This window comes from Pseudorasbora parva, chromosome 5, assembly GCF_024679245.1.
Source record: "Pseudorasbora parva isolate DD20220531a chromosome 5, ASM2467924v1, whole genome shotgun sequence".
Classification (NCBI taxonomy): Eukaryota; Metazoa; Chordata; class Actinopteri; order Cypriniformes; family Gobionidae; genus Pseudorasbora; species Pseudorasbora parva.
Genome location: NC_090176.1, coordinates 28,741,707 through 28,755,755, shown reverse-complemented (window position 1 = coordinate 28,755,755; position 14,049 = coordinate 28,741,707). Strand labels below are relative to the sequence as shown.

Here is a 14,049-nt window from a genome sequence, read left to right as displayed (position 1 = left end):
GGGGCGTGGGAAATTATCCTAACAAGCCATGGGTTTGAACTCTCTGGGGTGTTAAGCAGTTTTAATTTTCCAACTGTTTGTTCATTCGCTCGTTCATCGGTTCAGGGCACAGTTTTGGCTGAAAAGATCCTTTAAATTATAGACCTCATTTAGTCATGTCATATTCGTAAAAATTAGGCAGTTTTACTTTGAGCAAAATGAGATGTTATTTTAGCAGACGGTATAAAAAATGTGACCGATAGATTGGCTGTAAAATAGCTGAAAGGACAGGAGCGTTGTTTGCCTTTTGTAGTTGCCGACTAGAGCATGCATATGCCCAAAGAAAATATCAGATACCCAGGGCTCACGTGACTTTGTGTTCCATTCCATTACCCATAGCTGAGCGAAGGATGGCTAGGAGGGATGTAGTGTTCCTGCTGGATGGTTCTGATGGCACAAGAAGCTCTTTCCCTGCAATGCGTTCCTTTGTTGAGAGGATGGTGGAGAGACTGAATGTGTCTGAGAATAGAGACCGTGTGTCTGTGATCCAGTACAGCAGAGATCCAGAGGCCCATTTCTATCTGAACACATACTCAATAAAGGAGGACGTGCTTGACACGCTCAGGGGTCTGAGGCACAAAGGAGGGAGACCCCTCAACACAGGGGCAGCTCTGCAGTACGTGAGGGACAATGTCTTCACTGCCTCCTCTGGAAGCAGACTTGCAGAAGGTGTGCCTCAGTTACTGATTCTTCTGAGTGGTGGAAAGTCGTTTGATAATGTTGACACACCAGCCTCATCCCTGAAGGAGCTGGGAGTGCTTGTCTTTGCCATAGGCTCGAGGAGCTCAGACAGCAGGGAACTCCAGAAGATTTCCCATGAGCCGAGTTATGCACTCTCAGTGGGTGACTTCGCTGACCTTCCCAGTGTCCAACAGCAGCTTTTTACCAACATTAACACGGTCTTTGTAGAGGGCCCGTCTATTACTACCACGACGATAGGTAAGAAAAAGCTAACCCGCCTTCCTGCAATTCCTCCCATTCTATTATGGTCGTAGTGGCATGTGCCTTATTGTTACTGTAGCTCTAATGAGTTGCAGAATAAAATTTATTTCTTCCTGAAGAGTAAAACTTAATGGGAGGTGACACGTTAAAGAAAACACAAAAAGCGCGATTGAGCACCAAGTGCGTAATGCATTGTGTATTTTTTCTCTCCGTACAATGCCCCCCAATTGACCAATGAATGTCTGTTTCTTAGCTGAGGGCCGTAGACAGAGGAGAGATGTTGTCTTCCTGCTGGATGGATCGGATGCCACTAGGAATGGCTTCCCAGCAATGAAAGAATTTGTGCAAAAAATGGTGGAGAAATTGGAAGTAGCTGAGAACAGAGATCGCGTTTCTGTGGTCCAGTACAGCAGAGACCCAGAAGCCCATTTCTATCTAAACACGTACACGACAAAGGAAGAAATTCTTGACGGGGTCAGAGGTCTGCGGCACAAAGGAGGCAGACCCCTCTACACGGGGGCAGCGCTCCAGTACGTCAGAGACAATGTCTTTACTGCCTCCTCTGGCAGCAGACGGTTGGAGGGTGTGCCGCAGATACTGGTTTTGCTTAGTGGGGGGAGATCATTTGACAGTGTGGAGGCAGCAGCCTCCTCTCTGAAAGAGCTTGGCATCTTGACCTTTGGAATAGGATCGAGGGGCTCTGATAGCAGAGAATTGCAGAGAATTTCATACGACCCAAATTATGCTCTTTCCGTGTCCGACTTCACTGAGCTTCCAAATGTCCAAGAGCAGCTGCTAGCCTCTGTCCAAGCTGTTTCAATTCCCATCACTCCAACTTCACTGACTGTTACCGGTACGTGCAAGGCAGAACTTTACAATACGCTGTGTTTTGTCTTTCTACTTGATGTCCCTACTTTGTTTATGAACAGCTTAGACACTTAATGGGGCTTAGACCGGTAATGGGGCGATGAACTGATGTGTCACTCTGAATGCCTGTGAATGTAATCCACATTATTTGGTGTTAATGATGCTGTTTCCCCCCCCCTACTAGCTGATTATGTCACACCCAGAAAAGACGTAGTGTTTCTGCTGGACGGTTCAGATGGCACTAGGAATTCTTTCCCAGCTATACGCGATTTTGTCCAAAGATTAGTGGAGCAATTCACCATAGAGGCAAACAGAGACCGTGTTTCTGTGGTGCAGTACAGTAGAGAAGCCGAGGTCCATTTCTATCTGAATAGCTACACGGCAAAGGAAGACGTTCTCGACCGTGTCAGAGGTCTGAGACACAAAGGAGGTAGACCCCTCAACACGGGGGCAGCTCTCCAGTACGTCAGAGACAATGTCTTTACTGCCTCCACCGGCAGCAGACGGCTGGAGGGTGTGCCGCAGATACTTATCCTGCTTAGCGGTGGAAGGTCATTTGACAGTGTTGACGCAGCAGCCTCCTCTCTGAAAGAGCTTGGCGTCTTGACCTTTGGAATTGGATCGAGGGGATCTGATAGCAGAGAACTGCAGAGAATCACATACGACCCCAATTACGCTCTTTCCGTGTCTGACTTCAGTGAGCTTCCAAATGTCCAAGAGCAGCTGCTGGCCTCTGTCCAGGAGGTGGCGATGCCCATCACTCCAACTTCCCCGACTCTCACCGGTATGTGCATAGCAGAACTTTACAACAGCTAGCTCACAGGCTGTGCTTTGTTGATCTCCCTAAGTAGTTTTGAGCAGTGGGACCATTACTTACAGCTTAGGTAGTCGATGAGGTGGTCCGACTAATGTGACATTCTAAAGATGTTTTGAAGTTACTTAGTGTTAATGACGCTGTTTTCTTTTCCCAGCTGATGACTCCATAACCAGAAAGGATGTAGTGTTTTTGCTGGATGGTTCAGATGGCACTAGGAATACTTTCCCAGCGGTGCGTGAATTTGTGCAAAGGGTAGTGGAGCAATTCAACATAGAGCCAAACAGAGACCGTGTTTCTGTGGTGCAGTACAGTAGAGACGCTGAGGTCAATTTCTATCTGAATACCTACGCAACAAAAGGGGAAATCCTGAACACTGTCAGAGGTCTGAGGCATAGAGGAGGGAGACCCCTTAACACGGGGGCAGCTCTCCAGTACGTGAGGGACAGCGTCTTCACCGCCTCTGCGGGGAGTAGAAAGCAAGAGGGTGTCCCTCAGATACTTATCCTCCTCAGTGGAGGACGGTCAAGCGATAACATAGATACACCTGCTTCTGCCCTGAAAGAGAGCGGAGTCTTGATTTTTGGCATCGGCACCAGAAATTCAAGCAGAGAGGTGCAGAGAATTGCTGGCGATCCTACATATGCACAGTCCATCAATGAATTCTCTGACCTTCCCAGTGTCCAGCAGCAGTTTATCAGCTCCCTCAACAATGTGCCTGTACAAGTCAAGCCGGTGGCACCTACTGTGGCGGGTAAGATAGATTCACACATGTCTCTAGAAAACAGCACACTGAGCCCTCCTTGCAAAGCCCCCCATAGGCCCTAAACGGTTTATGTTAGCAATGCATGTTAGCAGAGGGGCGTGGGAAATTATCCTAACAAGCCATGGGTTTGAACTCTCTGGGGTGTTAAGCAGTTTTAATTTTCCAACTGTTTGTTCATTCGCTCGTTCATCGGTTCAGGGCACAGTTTTGGCTGAAAGATCCTTTAAATTATAGACCTCATTTAGTCATGTCATATTCGTAAAAATTAGGCAGTTTTACTTTGAGCAAAATGAGATGTTATTTTAGCAGACGGTATAAAAAATGTGACCGATAGATTGGCTGTAAAATAGCTGAAAGGACAGGAGCGTTGTTTGCCTTTTGTAGTTGCCGACTAGAGCATGCATATGCCCAAAGAAAATATCAGATACCCAGGGCTCACGTGACTTTGTGTTCCATTCCATTACCCATAGCTGAGCGAAGGATGGCTAGGAGGGATGTAGTGTTCCTGCTGGATGGTTCTGATGGCACAAGAAGCTCTTTCCCTGCAATGCGTTCCTTTGTTGAGAGGATGGTGGAGAGACTGAATGTGTCTGAGAATAGAGACCGTGTGTCTGTGATCCAGTACAGCAGAGATCCAGAGGCCCATTTCTATCTGAACACATACTCAATAAAGGAGGACGTGCTTGACACGCTCAGGGGTCTGAGGCACAAAGGAGGGAGACCCCTCAACACAGGGGCAGCTCTGCAGTACGTGAGGGACAATGTCTTCACTGCCCCCTCTGGAAGCAGACTTGCAGAAGGTGTGCCTCAGTTACTGATTCTTCTGAGTGGTGGAAAGTCGTTTGATAATGTTGACACACCAGCCTCATCCCTGAAGGAGCTGGGAGTGCTTGTCTTTGCCATAGGCTCGAGGAGCTCAGACAGCAGGGAACTCCAGAAGATTTCCCATGAGCCGAGTTATGCACTCTCAGTGGGTGACTTCGCTGACCTTCCCAGTGTCCAACAGCAGCTTTTTACCAACATTAACACGGTCTTTGTAGAGGGCCCGTCTATTACTACCACGACGATAGGTAAGAAAAAGCTAACCCGCCTTCCTGCAATTCCTCCCATTCTATTATGGTCGTAGTGGCATGTGCCTTATTCTTACTCTAGCTCTAATGAGTTGCAGAATAAAATGTATTTCTTCCTGAAGAGTAAAACTTAATGGGAGGTGACACGTTAAAGAAAACACAAAAAGCGCGATTGAGCACCAAGTGCGTAATGCATTGTGTATTTTTTCTCTCTGTACAATGCCCCCCAATTGACCAATGAATGTCTGTTTCTTAGCTGAGGGCCGTAGACAGAGGAGAGATGTTGTCTTCCTGCTGGATGGATCGGATGCCACTAGGAATGGCTTCCCAGCAATGAAAGAATTTGTGCAAAAAATGGTGGAGAAATTGGAAGTAGCTGAGAACAGAGATCGCGTTTCTGTGGTCCAGTACAGCAGAGACCCAGAAGCCCATTTCTATCTAAACACGTACACGACAAAGGAAGAAATTCTTGACGGGGTCAGAGGTCTGCGGCACAAAGGAGGCAGACCCCTCTACACGGGGGCAGCGCTCCAGTACGTCAGAGACAATGTCTTTACTGCCTCCTCTGGCAGCAGACGGTTGGAGGGTGTGCCGCAGATACTGGTTTTGCTTAGTGGGGGGAGATCATTTGACAGTGTGGAGGCAGCAGCCTCCTCTCTGAAAGAGCTTGGCATCTTGACCTTTGGAATAGGATCGAGGGGCTCTGATAGCAGAGAATTGCAGAGAATTTCATACGACCCAAATTATGCTCTTTCCGTGTCCGACTTCACTGAGCTTCCAAATGTCCAAGAGCAGCTGCTAGCCTCTGTCCAAGCTGTTTCAATTCCCATCACTCCAACTTCACTGACTGTTACCGGTACGTGCAAGGCAGAACTTTACAATACGCTGTGTTTTGTCTTTCTACTTGATGTCCCTACTTTGTTTATGAACAGCTTAGACACTTAATGGGGCTTAGACCGGTAATGGGGCGATGAACTGATGTGTCACTCTGAATGCCTGTGAATGTAATCCACATTATTTGGTGTTAATGATGCTGTTTTTCCCCCCCTACTAGCTGATTATGTCACACCCAGAAAAGACGTAGTGTTTCTGCTGGACGGTTCAGATGGCACTAGGAATTCTTTCCCAGCTATACGCGATTTTGTCCAAAGATTAGTGGAGCAATTCACCATAGAGGCAAACAGAGACCGTGTTTCTGTGGTGCAGTACAGTAGAGAAGCCGAGGTCCATTTCTATCTGAATAGCTACACGGCAAAGGAAGACGTTCTCGACCGTGTCAGAGGTCTGAGACACAAAGGAGGTAGACCCCTCAACACGGGGGCAGCTCTCCAGTACGTCAGAGACAATGTCTTTACTGCCTCCTCTGGCAGCAGACGGTTGGAGGGTGTGCCGCAGATACTTATCCTGCTTAGCGGTGGAAGGTCATTTGACAGTGTTGACGCAGCAGCCTTCTCTCTGAAAGAGCTTGGCGTGTTGACCTTTGGAATTGGATCGAGGGGATCTGATAGCAGAGAACTGCAGAGAATCACATACGACCCCAATTACGCTCTTTCCGTGTCTGACTTCAGTGAGCTTCCAAATGTCCAAGAGCAGCTGCTGGCCTCTGTCCAGGAGGTGGCGATGCCCATCACTCCAACTTCCCCGACTCTCACCGGTATGTGCATAGCAGAACTTTACGACAGCTAGCTCACAGGCTGTGCTTTGTTGATCTCCCTAAGTAGTTTTGAGCAGTGGGACCATTACTTACAGCTTAGGTAGTCGATGAGGTGGTCCGACTAATGTGACATTCTAAAGATGTTTTGAAGTTACTTAGTGTTAATGACGCTGTTTTCTTTTCCCAGCTGATGACTCCATAACCAGAAAGGATGTAGTGTTTTTGCTGGATGGTTCAGATGGCACTAGAAATACTTTCCCAGCGGTGCGTGAATTTGTGCAAAGGGTAGTGGAGCAATTCAACATAGAGCCAAACAGAGACCGTGTTTCTGTGGTGCAGTACAGTAGAGACGCTGAGGTCAATTTCTATCTGAATACCTACGCAACAAAAGGGGAAATCCTGAACACTGTCAGAGGTCTGAGGCATAGAGGAGGGAGACCCCTTAACACGGGGGCAGCTCTCCAGTACGTGAGGGACAGCGTCTTCACTGCCTCTGCGGGGAGTAGAAAGCAAGAGGGTGTCCCTCAGATTCTTATCCTCCTCAGTGGAGGACGGTCAAGCGATAACATAGATACACCTGCTTCTGCCCTGAAAGAGAGCGGAATCTTGATTTTTGGCATCGGCACCAGAAATTCAATCAGAGAGGTGCAGAGAATTGCTGTCGATCCTACATATGCGCAGTCCATCAATGAATTATCTGAACTTCCCAGTGTCCAGCAGCAGTTTATCAGCTCCCTCAACAATGTGCCTGTACAAGTCAAGCCAGTGACACCTACTGTGGCGGGTAAGATTCACACAGGTCGCTAGAAAACAGCACACTGAGCTGTCCTTTCAAAGTGTGCCATAGGTCCTAAATGGTTTATGCTAGCATGTTAGCAGAGATGTGGGAAATTATCCTAACAAGCCATGGGTTTGAATTCTCTGGGGTGTTAAGCAGTGTGGATTTTTCAAGTGTTTGTTCATTCACTCGTTCATAATTTTTGGGTACAGGTTATGTCTTTTGATGAAAACATTCTTTAAATTATAGACCTAGGTTTAAGAATTTTTACTCTGAGCAAAATGAGATGCTATTTTAGCAGACATTAATAACATTTGACTATTAGATTAACTATAAAATATCTGAAAGGATATGAGTGTTGTTTCCCTTTTGTAGTTGCCGATTAGAGCACACATAAGCCCAAAGAAAATATCAGATACCCAGGGTTCACGTGACTTTGTGTTCCATTCCATTACCCATAGCTGAGCGAAGGATGGCTAGGAAGGATGTAGTGTTCCTGCTGGATGGTTCAGATGGCACAAGAAGCTCTTTCCCTGCAATGCGTTCCTTTGTTGAGAGGATGGTGGAGAGACTAAATGTGTCTGAGAATAGAGACCGTGTGTCTGTGATCCAGTACAGCAGAGATCCAGAGGCCCATTTCTATCTGAACACATACTCAAGAAAGGAGGACGTCCTTGACATGCTCAATGGTCTGAGGCACAAAGGAGGGAGACCTCTCAACACAGGGGCAGCTCTGCAGTACGTGAGGGACAATGTCTTCACTGCCTCCTCTGGAAGCAGACTTTCGGAAGGTGTGCCTCAGTTTCTGATTTTGCTGAGTGGTGGAAAGTCGTTTGATAATGTTGACACACCAGCCTCATCCCTGAAGGAGCTGGGAGTGCTGATCTTTACCATAGGCTCGAGGAGCTCAGATAGCAGGGAACTTCAGAAGATCTCCCATGAACCAAGTTATGCACTCTCAGTGGGTGACTTCGTTGATCTTTCCACTCTCCAGCAGAAGCTTTTCACCAACATTAATGTAGTACTTGTAAAGGGCACACCCATCACAACTACTGTAATAGGTAAGAAAAAGACAACCATTCTTGCTGTGTTGCCTTTTGGTGTTTATGGTACTTGCTAAGGTAAGTATCACCAGTTATGTAAACTCCTCTGCGTTAATTATCCTTACAATTATCCTACAATTTGCTTAAAACATGAATGTTACCTATAGGTTGGTGGCTTGTTGAGGAGAGATATACTAATATCTTTTGGTTCAACAAAATTAGCAAAGAATTCCAATCTTTTATTGGAAGAACCCACATCATCTATGCACCTTAATTTCATAGAACCTGTTGCATGGGTATTTTTTACCTTAGTCAGTAAGAAGCATCCTTCATACCCCTTGCAGCACGCTGTTAACCACCCAGCACGCCTTAGTGAATGTATGATTTTTGCAGTTGGTATATTTGCATTGAGAGTTCCAAAGCAAATTGTTCTCATATTTTTTTTTTTTCATATATTTTCTTTCTTTAATGTACATGGAGGTTTATGCTTTGTGTATTTCTTCCAAAACATTACTGTTTTGAAATGGAAACACGCTAATTTTTTAGCTGCTTTTTAGAGATTAATTATATTTTACATTTTATTTGTTTTTAAATGCACCACACCCACCATCTCTGTGGTGCCTTCAGATTGTTGTATTGTTATTTTCACGTTTTGTGAATATGTATTGTTCAATTTAAACTGCTTGTTTTTGAGTGACTGTTTTTATTAAAAATCTTTTCAAGACTACAATTTTATATTATTTGCATATTTAAGCAGTGAACATTTAATTTGCAAACCAATTCACTCAGTAATAAATAATTACCTTCTAAAGTTTAGTTCCAATATATTAGTTTTTTTATTGTTATTGTTGTTGTTTTTATCTTTTCAAGACTACAATTGTATCATGTTCATGTATTTAAGCAGTGAACGTTTAATTTGCAAACCATTTCACACAGTAATATTCACCTTCTAAAGTTCAGTTCTAAAATATTAGTTTGTTGCTTTTGTTTTTGTTGTTTTGTTTCTGTCTTATGTTCACAAATTCATCTTAACAAATTTGGTTATAGAAATTCAGTTGAAAATTACATATGGTTGTACATCGTTCAATTCCATGTACAGAAACAGAACAAATTTCACCTGCTGATACAATCTCTTATACAATAAATGTTATAATCAAGTGCAAGTTAGTCATGTTCAATGATCAAGGGCAAATGGTTGTGACAGAATGTCTCTCATCCAATCAGCATAATTTTATATATATATTTTTCTTTTTTCTTTTAATTTTAGTGGAGTCAGAAGGACCCAAGAAGGACATCGTCTTTGTGATTGATGGCTCTGAAGGTGTTGGCAGAGAGTTCCCAATTATCCAGGAGTTTGTGCGCAGAGTTGTGGAGAACCTCAATGTTGGTGAGAACAAGATCCGAGTAGGCGTTGTGCAGTATGGAGATTCTCCATATGCAGACATATACCTCAACTCACATAGGACCAAAGAAGGTGTCCTAAATGGTATCAAGGAACTCCGACAACGTGGTGGGAGACAGCGCAACCTTGGTCAGGCCATTGACTTTGTTGGACGTGAAGTTCTGGCTTCTGGACGTGGTGGAAGGAAACAGGAGGGAGTTCCACAATTTGTTGTTGTGGTTTCAGGAGGAAAAGCAACAGACAATGTTAGGCCATCTGCAACTGCACTGAAACAGTCAGGAATTGTCCCCCTTAGCATAGGAACAAGAGATGTGAGCACTCAGGAATTGCAAGTGACCTCCTATGTCCCCAGATTTGCCTACACAGTTGATGACTTGCCTGGACTTTATACAATTCAGGACACACTCATCACCACCCTGACTGAGCTATCTAGTGAGGAGTTAGCCAATTTGCGCCCTGTATACCCTACAGGTAATTGCAACAATTTTATAATTGGTTTTCTTGGTTAATGTGATAATAACATTGAAAAGACCAGCATGAAATCCTATGCCTCATCCTGGTTTTTGATTTTAGTGATGGTCCAGCTATAGTTTATCAGGAAAAGTTTGTAAAGTTTGTTTGTAAAGCTGCTACAGTATGTTATGTCACTCATTGCTGGTTGACCATAGACGGCTTACTGTTTAACCTAGTTAAGAAGATTCCTAGCAACACCAGCATTCTATGCTGGGAACAGAATCTAAAACACAATACATATAAAGAGTCCAATATGCTCAATTAAGTTAGAGAATTAAAGTTGAAGTTAATTCAGTCGACAGAGTTTACTGAAGACATAGTTCTCCATAATTCCAAAGGCCATAGAAAATGAGTAAGAGGATCCAGCCTCAAACTAACTTTAGACGAGGAAATAATAGTACTTATAGAGTCATATGTATAATCAGTTGACATAATTTCTGCAGGATCAGATAGATTAACAGTACAGATAGTTATAGCAGCATACAAACATGGTTTTATGTTCCTTATGCAAATAACATAATTTAAAAACATTATCTTTGACATTCTTTATGTGTCACAGGTGAGTTAAAAATTCTGGAAGGAATCTTCTCATCTGGGGTGCTACTGACCTCTTCTGAAGACAATTATTAGTTTATATAATACTCTAATATAAACAAACAAGCATGCAAATGCATTAATGAATACATTTAAAGTGTTGTTAAACTTTTACAACACAAAAGGTACATGTTTATTCTCTGGAAGGCAGTCTAAATGACAGACCCTCTAGATGGCATACCCGACAGACCCCCAGTCATCTGTGATAACAAATACAGACATTGCCCATAGCATAAACACCATAATAGATGTTGGTTTCAAGAAAACTAGGATTTCCAGTTCTTATTATAATACAAGAACAGGGATTTTAAATCTAACCCATTCAGAATATATAGTCGCTGAGATTCTTTACATTGCAAACAGTCATAATTTAGTAATATTTGATCATTCTCCACCCTATCTCTATCTCTTATTTATACATAAAAAAACTCAAGTTTTGTTGCTGATTTTCATTTAAGATTTCAACTACTGTTATGATTAATTTACATTTTGCATAGGGAAAATACCATTAATATGCAAAGGATTCCCGCCTCCACTTACTCCACATACAGGCTTGTCTACAAGACAAGTCGATGTATCAGAATGGTAATGAGTTTTATGTATTGCTCTCTATAACATCAGACACATTACATTAATTAATATGATTAGCCTTTTGCTTGACTATGATATCAAACAGCTAATTATGTGTGTTGCTAATGTTACACAAACCATGTTCCTGTTTTCCATATCAGAGTCAGACAGCTGCCTTCTTATTGTACCTAAAATTAGTATCCTTAGAAATGCTTTGAACAATTTAGAACGTCAGTGGAGAAAGGCATATAATTTATCATAACATAATATACATCATATATATAATTCACCCGCTATATTGGTAAATCTACTAGATTTTTCATATCAATGGAAAAATATAACGGGATAACCTTGCTTCTCTTGAAACTCCCATGCTTTGCAGCATAGTTAATGATATGCTAAAGCCAACCCACATGTTGACACGATTGGTTGCAAGGCAGTTTGTGACATAAGAAAAAATATGTCATTATAAAGCCATTTTAAACCGTGTCTTCTGTTCACTCCAGTTTTAAAGAGAAAATACTCAGCAATGGTATTAACTTATGAGTTTGCACATGGTTTGACTATTTAAAATACCACTTAGACATATAAACAATATGAAAAAGATTATAAATTATAATCACAAGGATTGTTGTCATTTGAGAAATGTATTTTTTTTTTTTTGCACTCCCCTATAAGCATGAATCAAGAGAATGTCTAAGACAAAAAAAAAAAATTTTAAACATTGCAGACAAAATTTCTACTAGGTCAGAGTTTAACTTGTGTATTAATTAATATCTATTTATTATGGTTATAGTTATTTTTATTATCATAATTATTTTCTCTTTATTTACAGATGTTACAATTTCAGTACCTCGCGGAGATAAGAGGGATGTTGTTTTCCTTATTGATGGCACAACAAAGATGCGTACTGAGTTCCCTGCCATAAGAGACATGGTTCAACGAGTGGTGGAGAAGTTGGATGTGGGTCTCGACAATGTGAGGGTCTCAGTTGTCCAGTACAGTGATGATCCCAAAATGGAATTTCTCCTCAATGAGTACTCCACAAAGGAGGAAGTTCGTCAAGCAATACGAAGAATGAGAAGCAAAGGTGGCAATCAGCTTAACACTGGCCAAGCTCTGGAATATGTATCAAAGAACATCTATCAAAGATCTGCCGGAAGCCGTGTAGAAGAGGGTGTGCCCCAGTTTCTCATCCTGGTAACTGGAGGGAAGTCAAATGATGATGTATCTGGTCCTGCTAACCAACTGAAGTTAAGCCGTGTTGCTCCCTTAGCAGTTGGAGCTCATAATGCTGATGCTGAGGAGCTAAAATTAATTTCTTTTAATCCAGAACTAACATACACCATTAGAGATTTCCAGCAACTTCCAAGTGTGGAACAACAGCTTTTGACCAAAGTCAGTACCATGACCAGAGAGGAAATTGCAACCCCCCCTGTTCCAAGAGGTATTCTGCTTTTTCTGGTTTTATTAAAATGTTATTTCAGGTTAATCAACATTATCAGAATATTTCATGCCCAATTTAGTCATGTCATGCTTATTTTTTTACACAAGCACATAACATTAATAGAATATGCAGTACATTTACTAGTTAATTTCATTTTTGTTTCTTATCAGTCACTCTTAATTTTGGAAAAAAGGACATCATCTTTCTCATTGATGGCTCTGACAGTGTTGGACAAAGTGGTGTTGCTCACATTCGCGACTTTATCTTGAAAGTGGTTGATCAGCTTGATGTACGACCTGACCAAGTTCGTGTGGCTCTGGTACAGTATGGTCAAACACCTAAAACTGAATTCTCTTTGAACTCCCACGACAACAAGCAATCTGTCATCTCTGCAATCAAAAGACTGCGTCACATGGGTGGACGTGGTGCTGACCTAGCTGCGGCAATAAACTATGTGATGCGAAATGAACTCCAGGCTTCTCGTGGGGTACGTCTAGCACAGGCTTCCCAGCACTTGGTTGTGCTCACTGGTGGAAGGTCAACATCCGATGTATCTTCTTTTGGCAAAATTCTCAAAGTCGCTAATGTCCGTTGTATTGGAATTGGAGCAGGAAATGCAGACACAAGACAGCTGGCCCAAATTGCCCAATCTTCTGATGACGTCCTGCAAGTGACTACTTTCCCAAGTCTTCCAAACATACAGAGCCAGTTTATTGCCAGACTTAATGGAACGATTGTAGAGGAACCTCCCACTGAACCTGACCCATGTAAGTGTGGAGCATTAATGTTATTGTTATGTTGGCCATGACATACTGTACATAATGCATGAAAAATAATAAGCTCTAAATGTTATATTTTGTCTGGTTTCCCCGTAGCTCCTGAAGGCGAAAAGGCCAAGGCTGCTGACATTGTCTTTTTGGTTGATGGCTCAATCAATCTTGGCAAGGAAAATTTCAAAGAGGTCATGGAATTCATTTTCAATTTAATTGACCTGTTCTTTAGAGAGAATGACAAACTTCAGATTGGTCTAGCACATTATGCTACTGATGTGACCGATGTATTCTTCCTCAACACCTACAAAAATAAGGAGGATATTATCAATGCTATAACTCAAGCAGAGTACAAGGGAGGCAGAGAAATTAAAACAGGCAATGCCATTCGCCATGTTCAGAAAACACATTTCGTAAAAGAAAGAGGTAGTCGGAAGGATGAGGGAATTCCACAGATCCTAATGGTAGTCACGGGTGGACGGTCAAGGGATGACAGCAAAACAGCAGCATTAGGTCTCCAAGCCAGTGGTGTGCGCATCTATGCTGTTGGGGTGGGTGATACTGAGGACGAAATCAATAATTTGGGCAGTGAACCTTCTACGGTGGCCCGGGCCAGAACCTTCCAAGAGCTCTCTGAGCTAAATGAGAAGATTTTGGGAACACTTGATAATGAGGTGCAAGGAATAGGACTGTGCACTGGAGTAAAGGATATTCCAAGAGGTTTGTTTGTTGTTGTTGTTTTTATCAAGTGAATGTTTAAGTGTTCTGAACAATGTTTTA

At 42.7% G+C, this 14,049-nt stretch overlaps 1 protein-coding gene across 1 annotated transcript in view; it reads left to right on the top strand.

Annotated features, from left to right (window-relative positions):
• The first annotated feature begins 274 nt into the window (after positions 1-274).
• The window catches only part of LOC137075352 (collagen alpha-3(VI) chain-like), a 29,382-nt gene continuing 15,607 nt past the window's right edge, over positions 275-14,049 (top strand). The window contains exons 1-13 of the mRNA XM_067443782.1: positions 275-978; positions 1,235-1,834; positions 2,033-2,632; positions 2,820-3,416; positions 3,899-4,498; positions 4,755-5,354; positions 5,553-6,152; positions 6,340-6,936; positions 7,392-7,991; positions 9,241-9,846; positions 11,888-12,499; positions 12,670-13,266; positions 13,375-13,989. Coding sequence (XP_067299883.1) covers positions 390-978; positions 1,235-1,834; positions 2,033-2,632; positions 2,820-3,416; positions 3,899-4,498; positions 4,755-5,354; positions 5,553-6,152; positions 6,340-6,936; positions 7,392-7,991; positions 9,241-9,846; positions 11,888-12,499; positions 12,670-13,266; positions 13,375-13,989 — 7,813 coding nt within the window. The 5' untranslated portion in view covers positions 275-389. The remainder of the gene's footprint in view (positions 979-1,234; positions 1,835-2,032; positions 2,633-2,819; positions 3,417-3,898; positions 4,499-4,754; positions 5,355-5,552; positions 6,153-6,339; positions 6,937-7,391; positions 7,992-9,240; positions 9,847-11,887; positions 12,500-12,669; positions 13,267-13,374; positions 13,990-14,049) is intronic.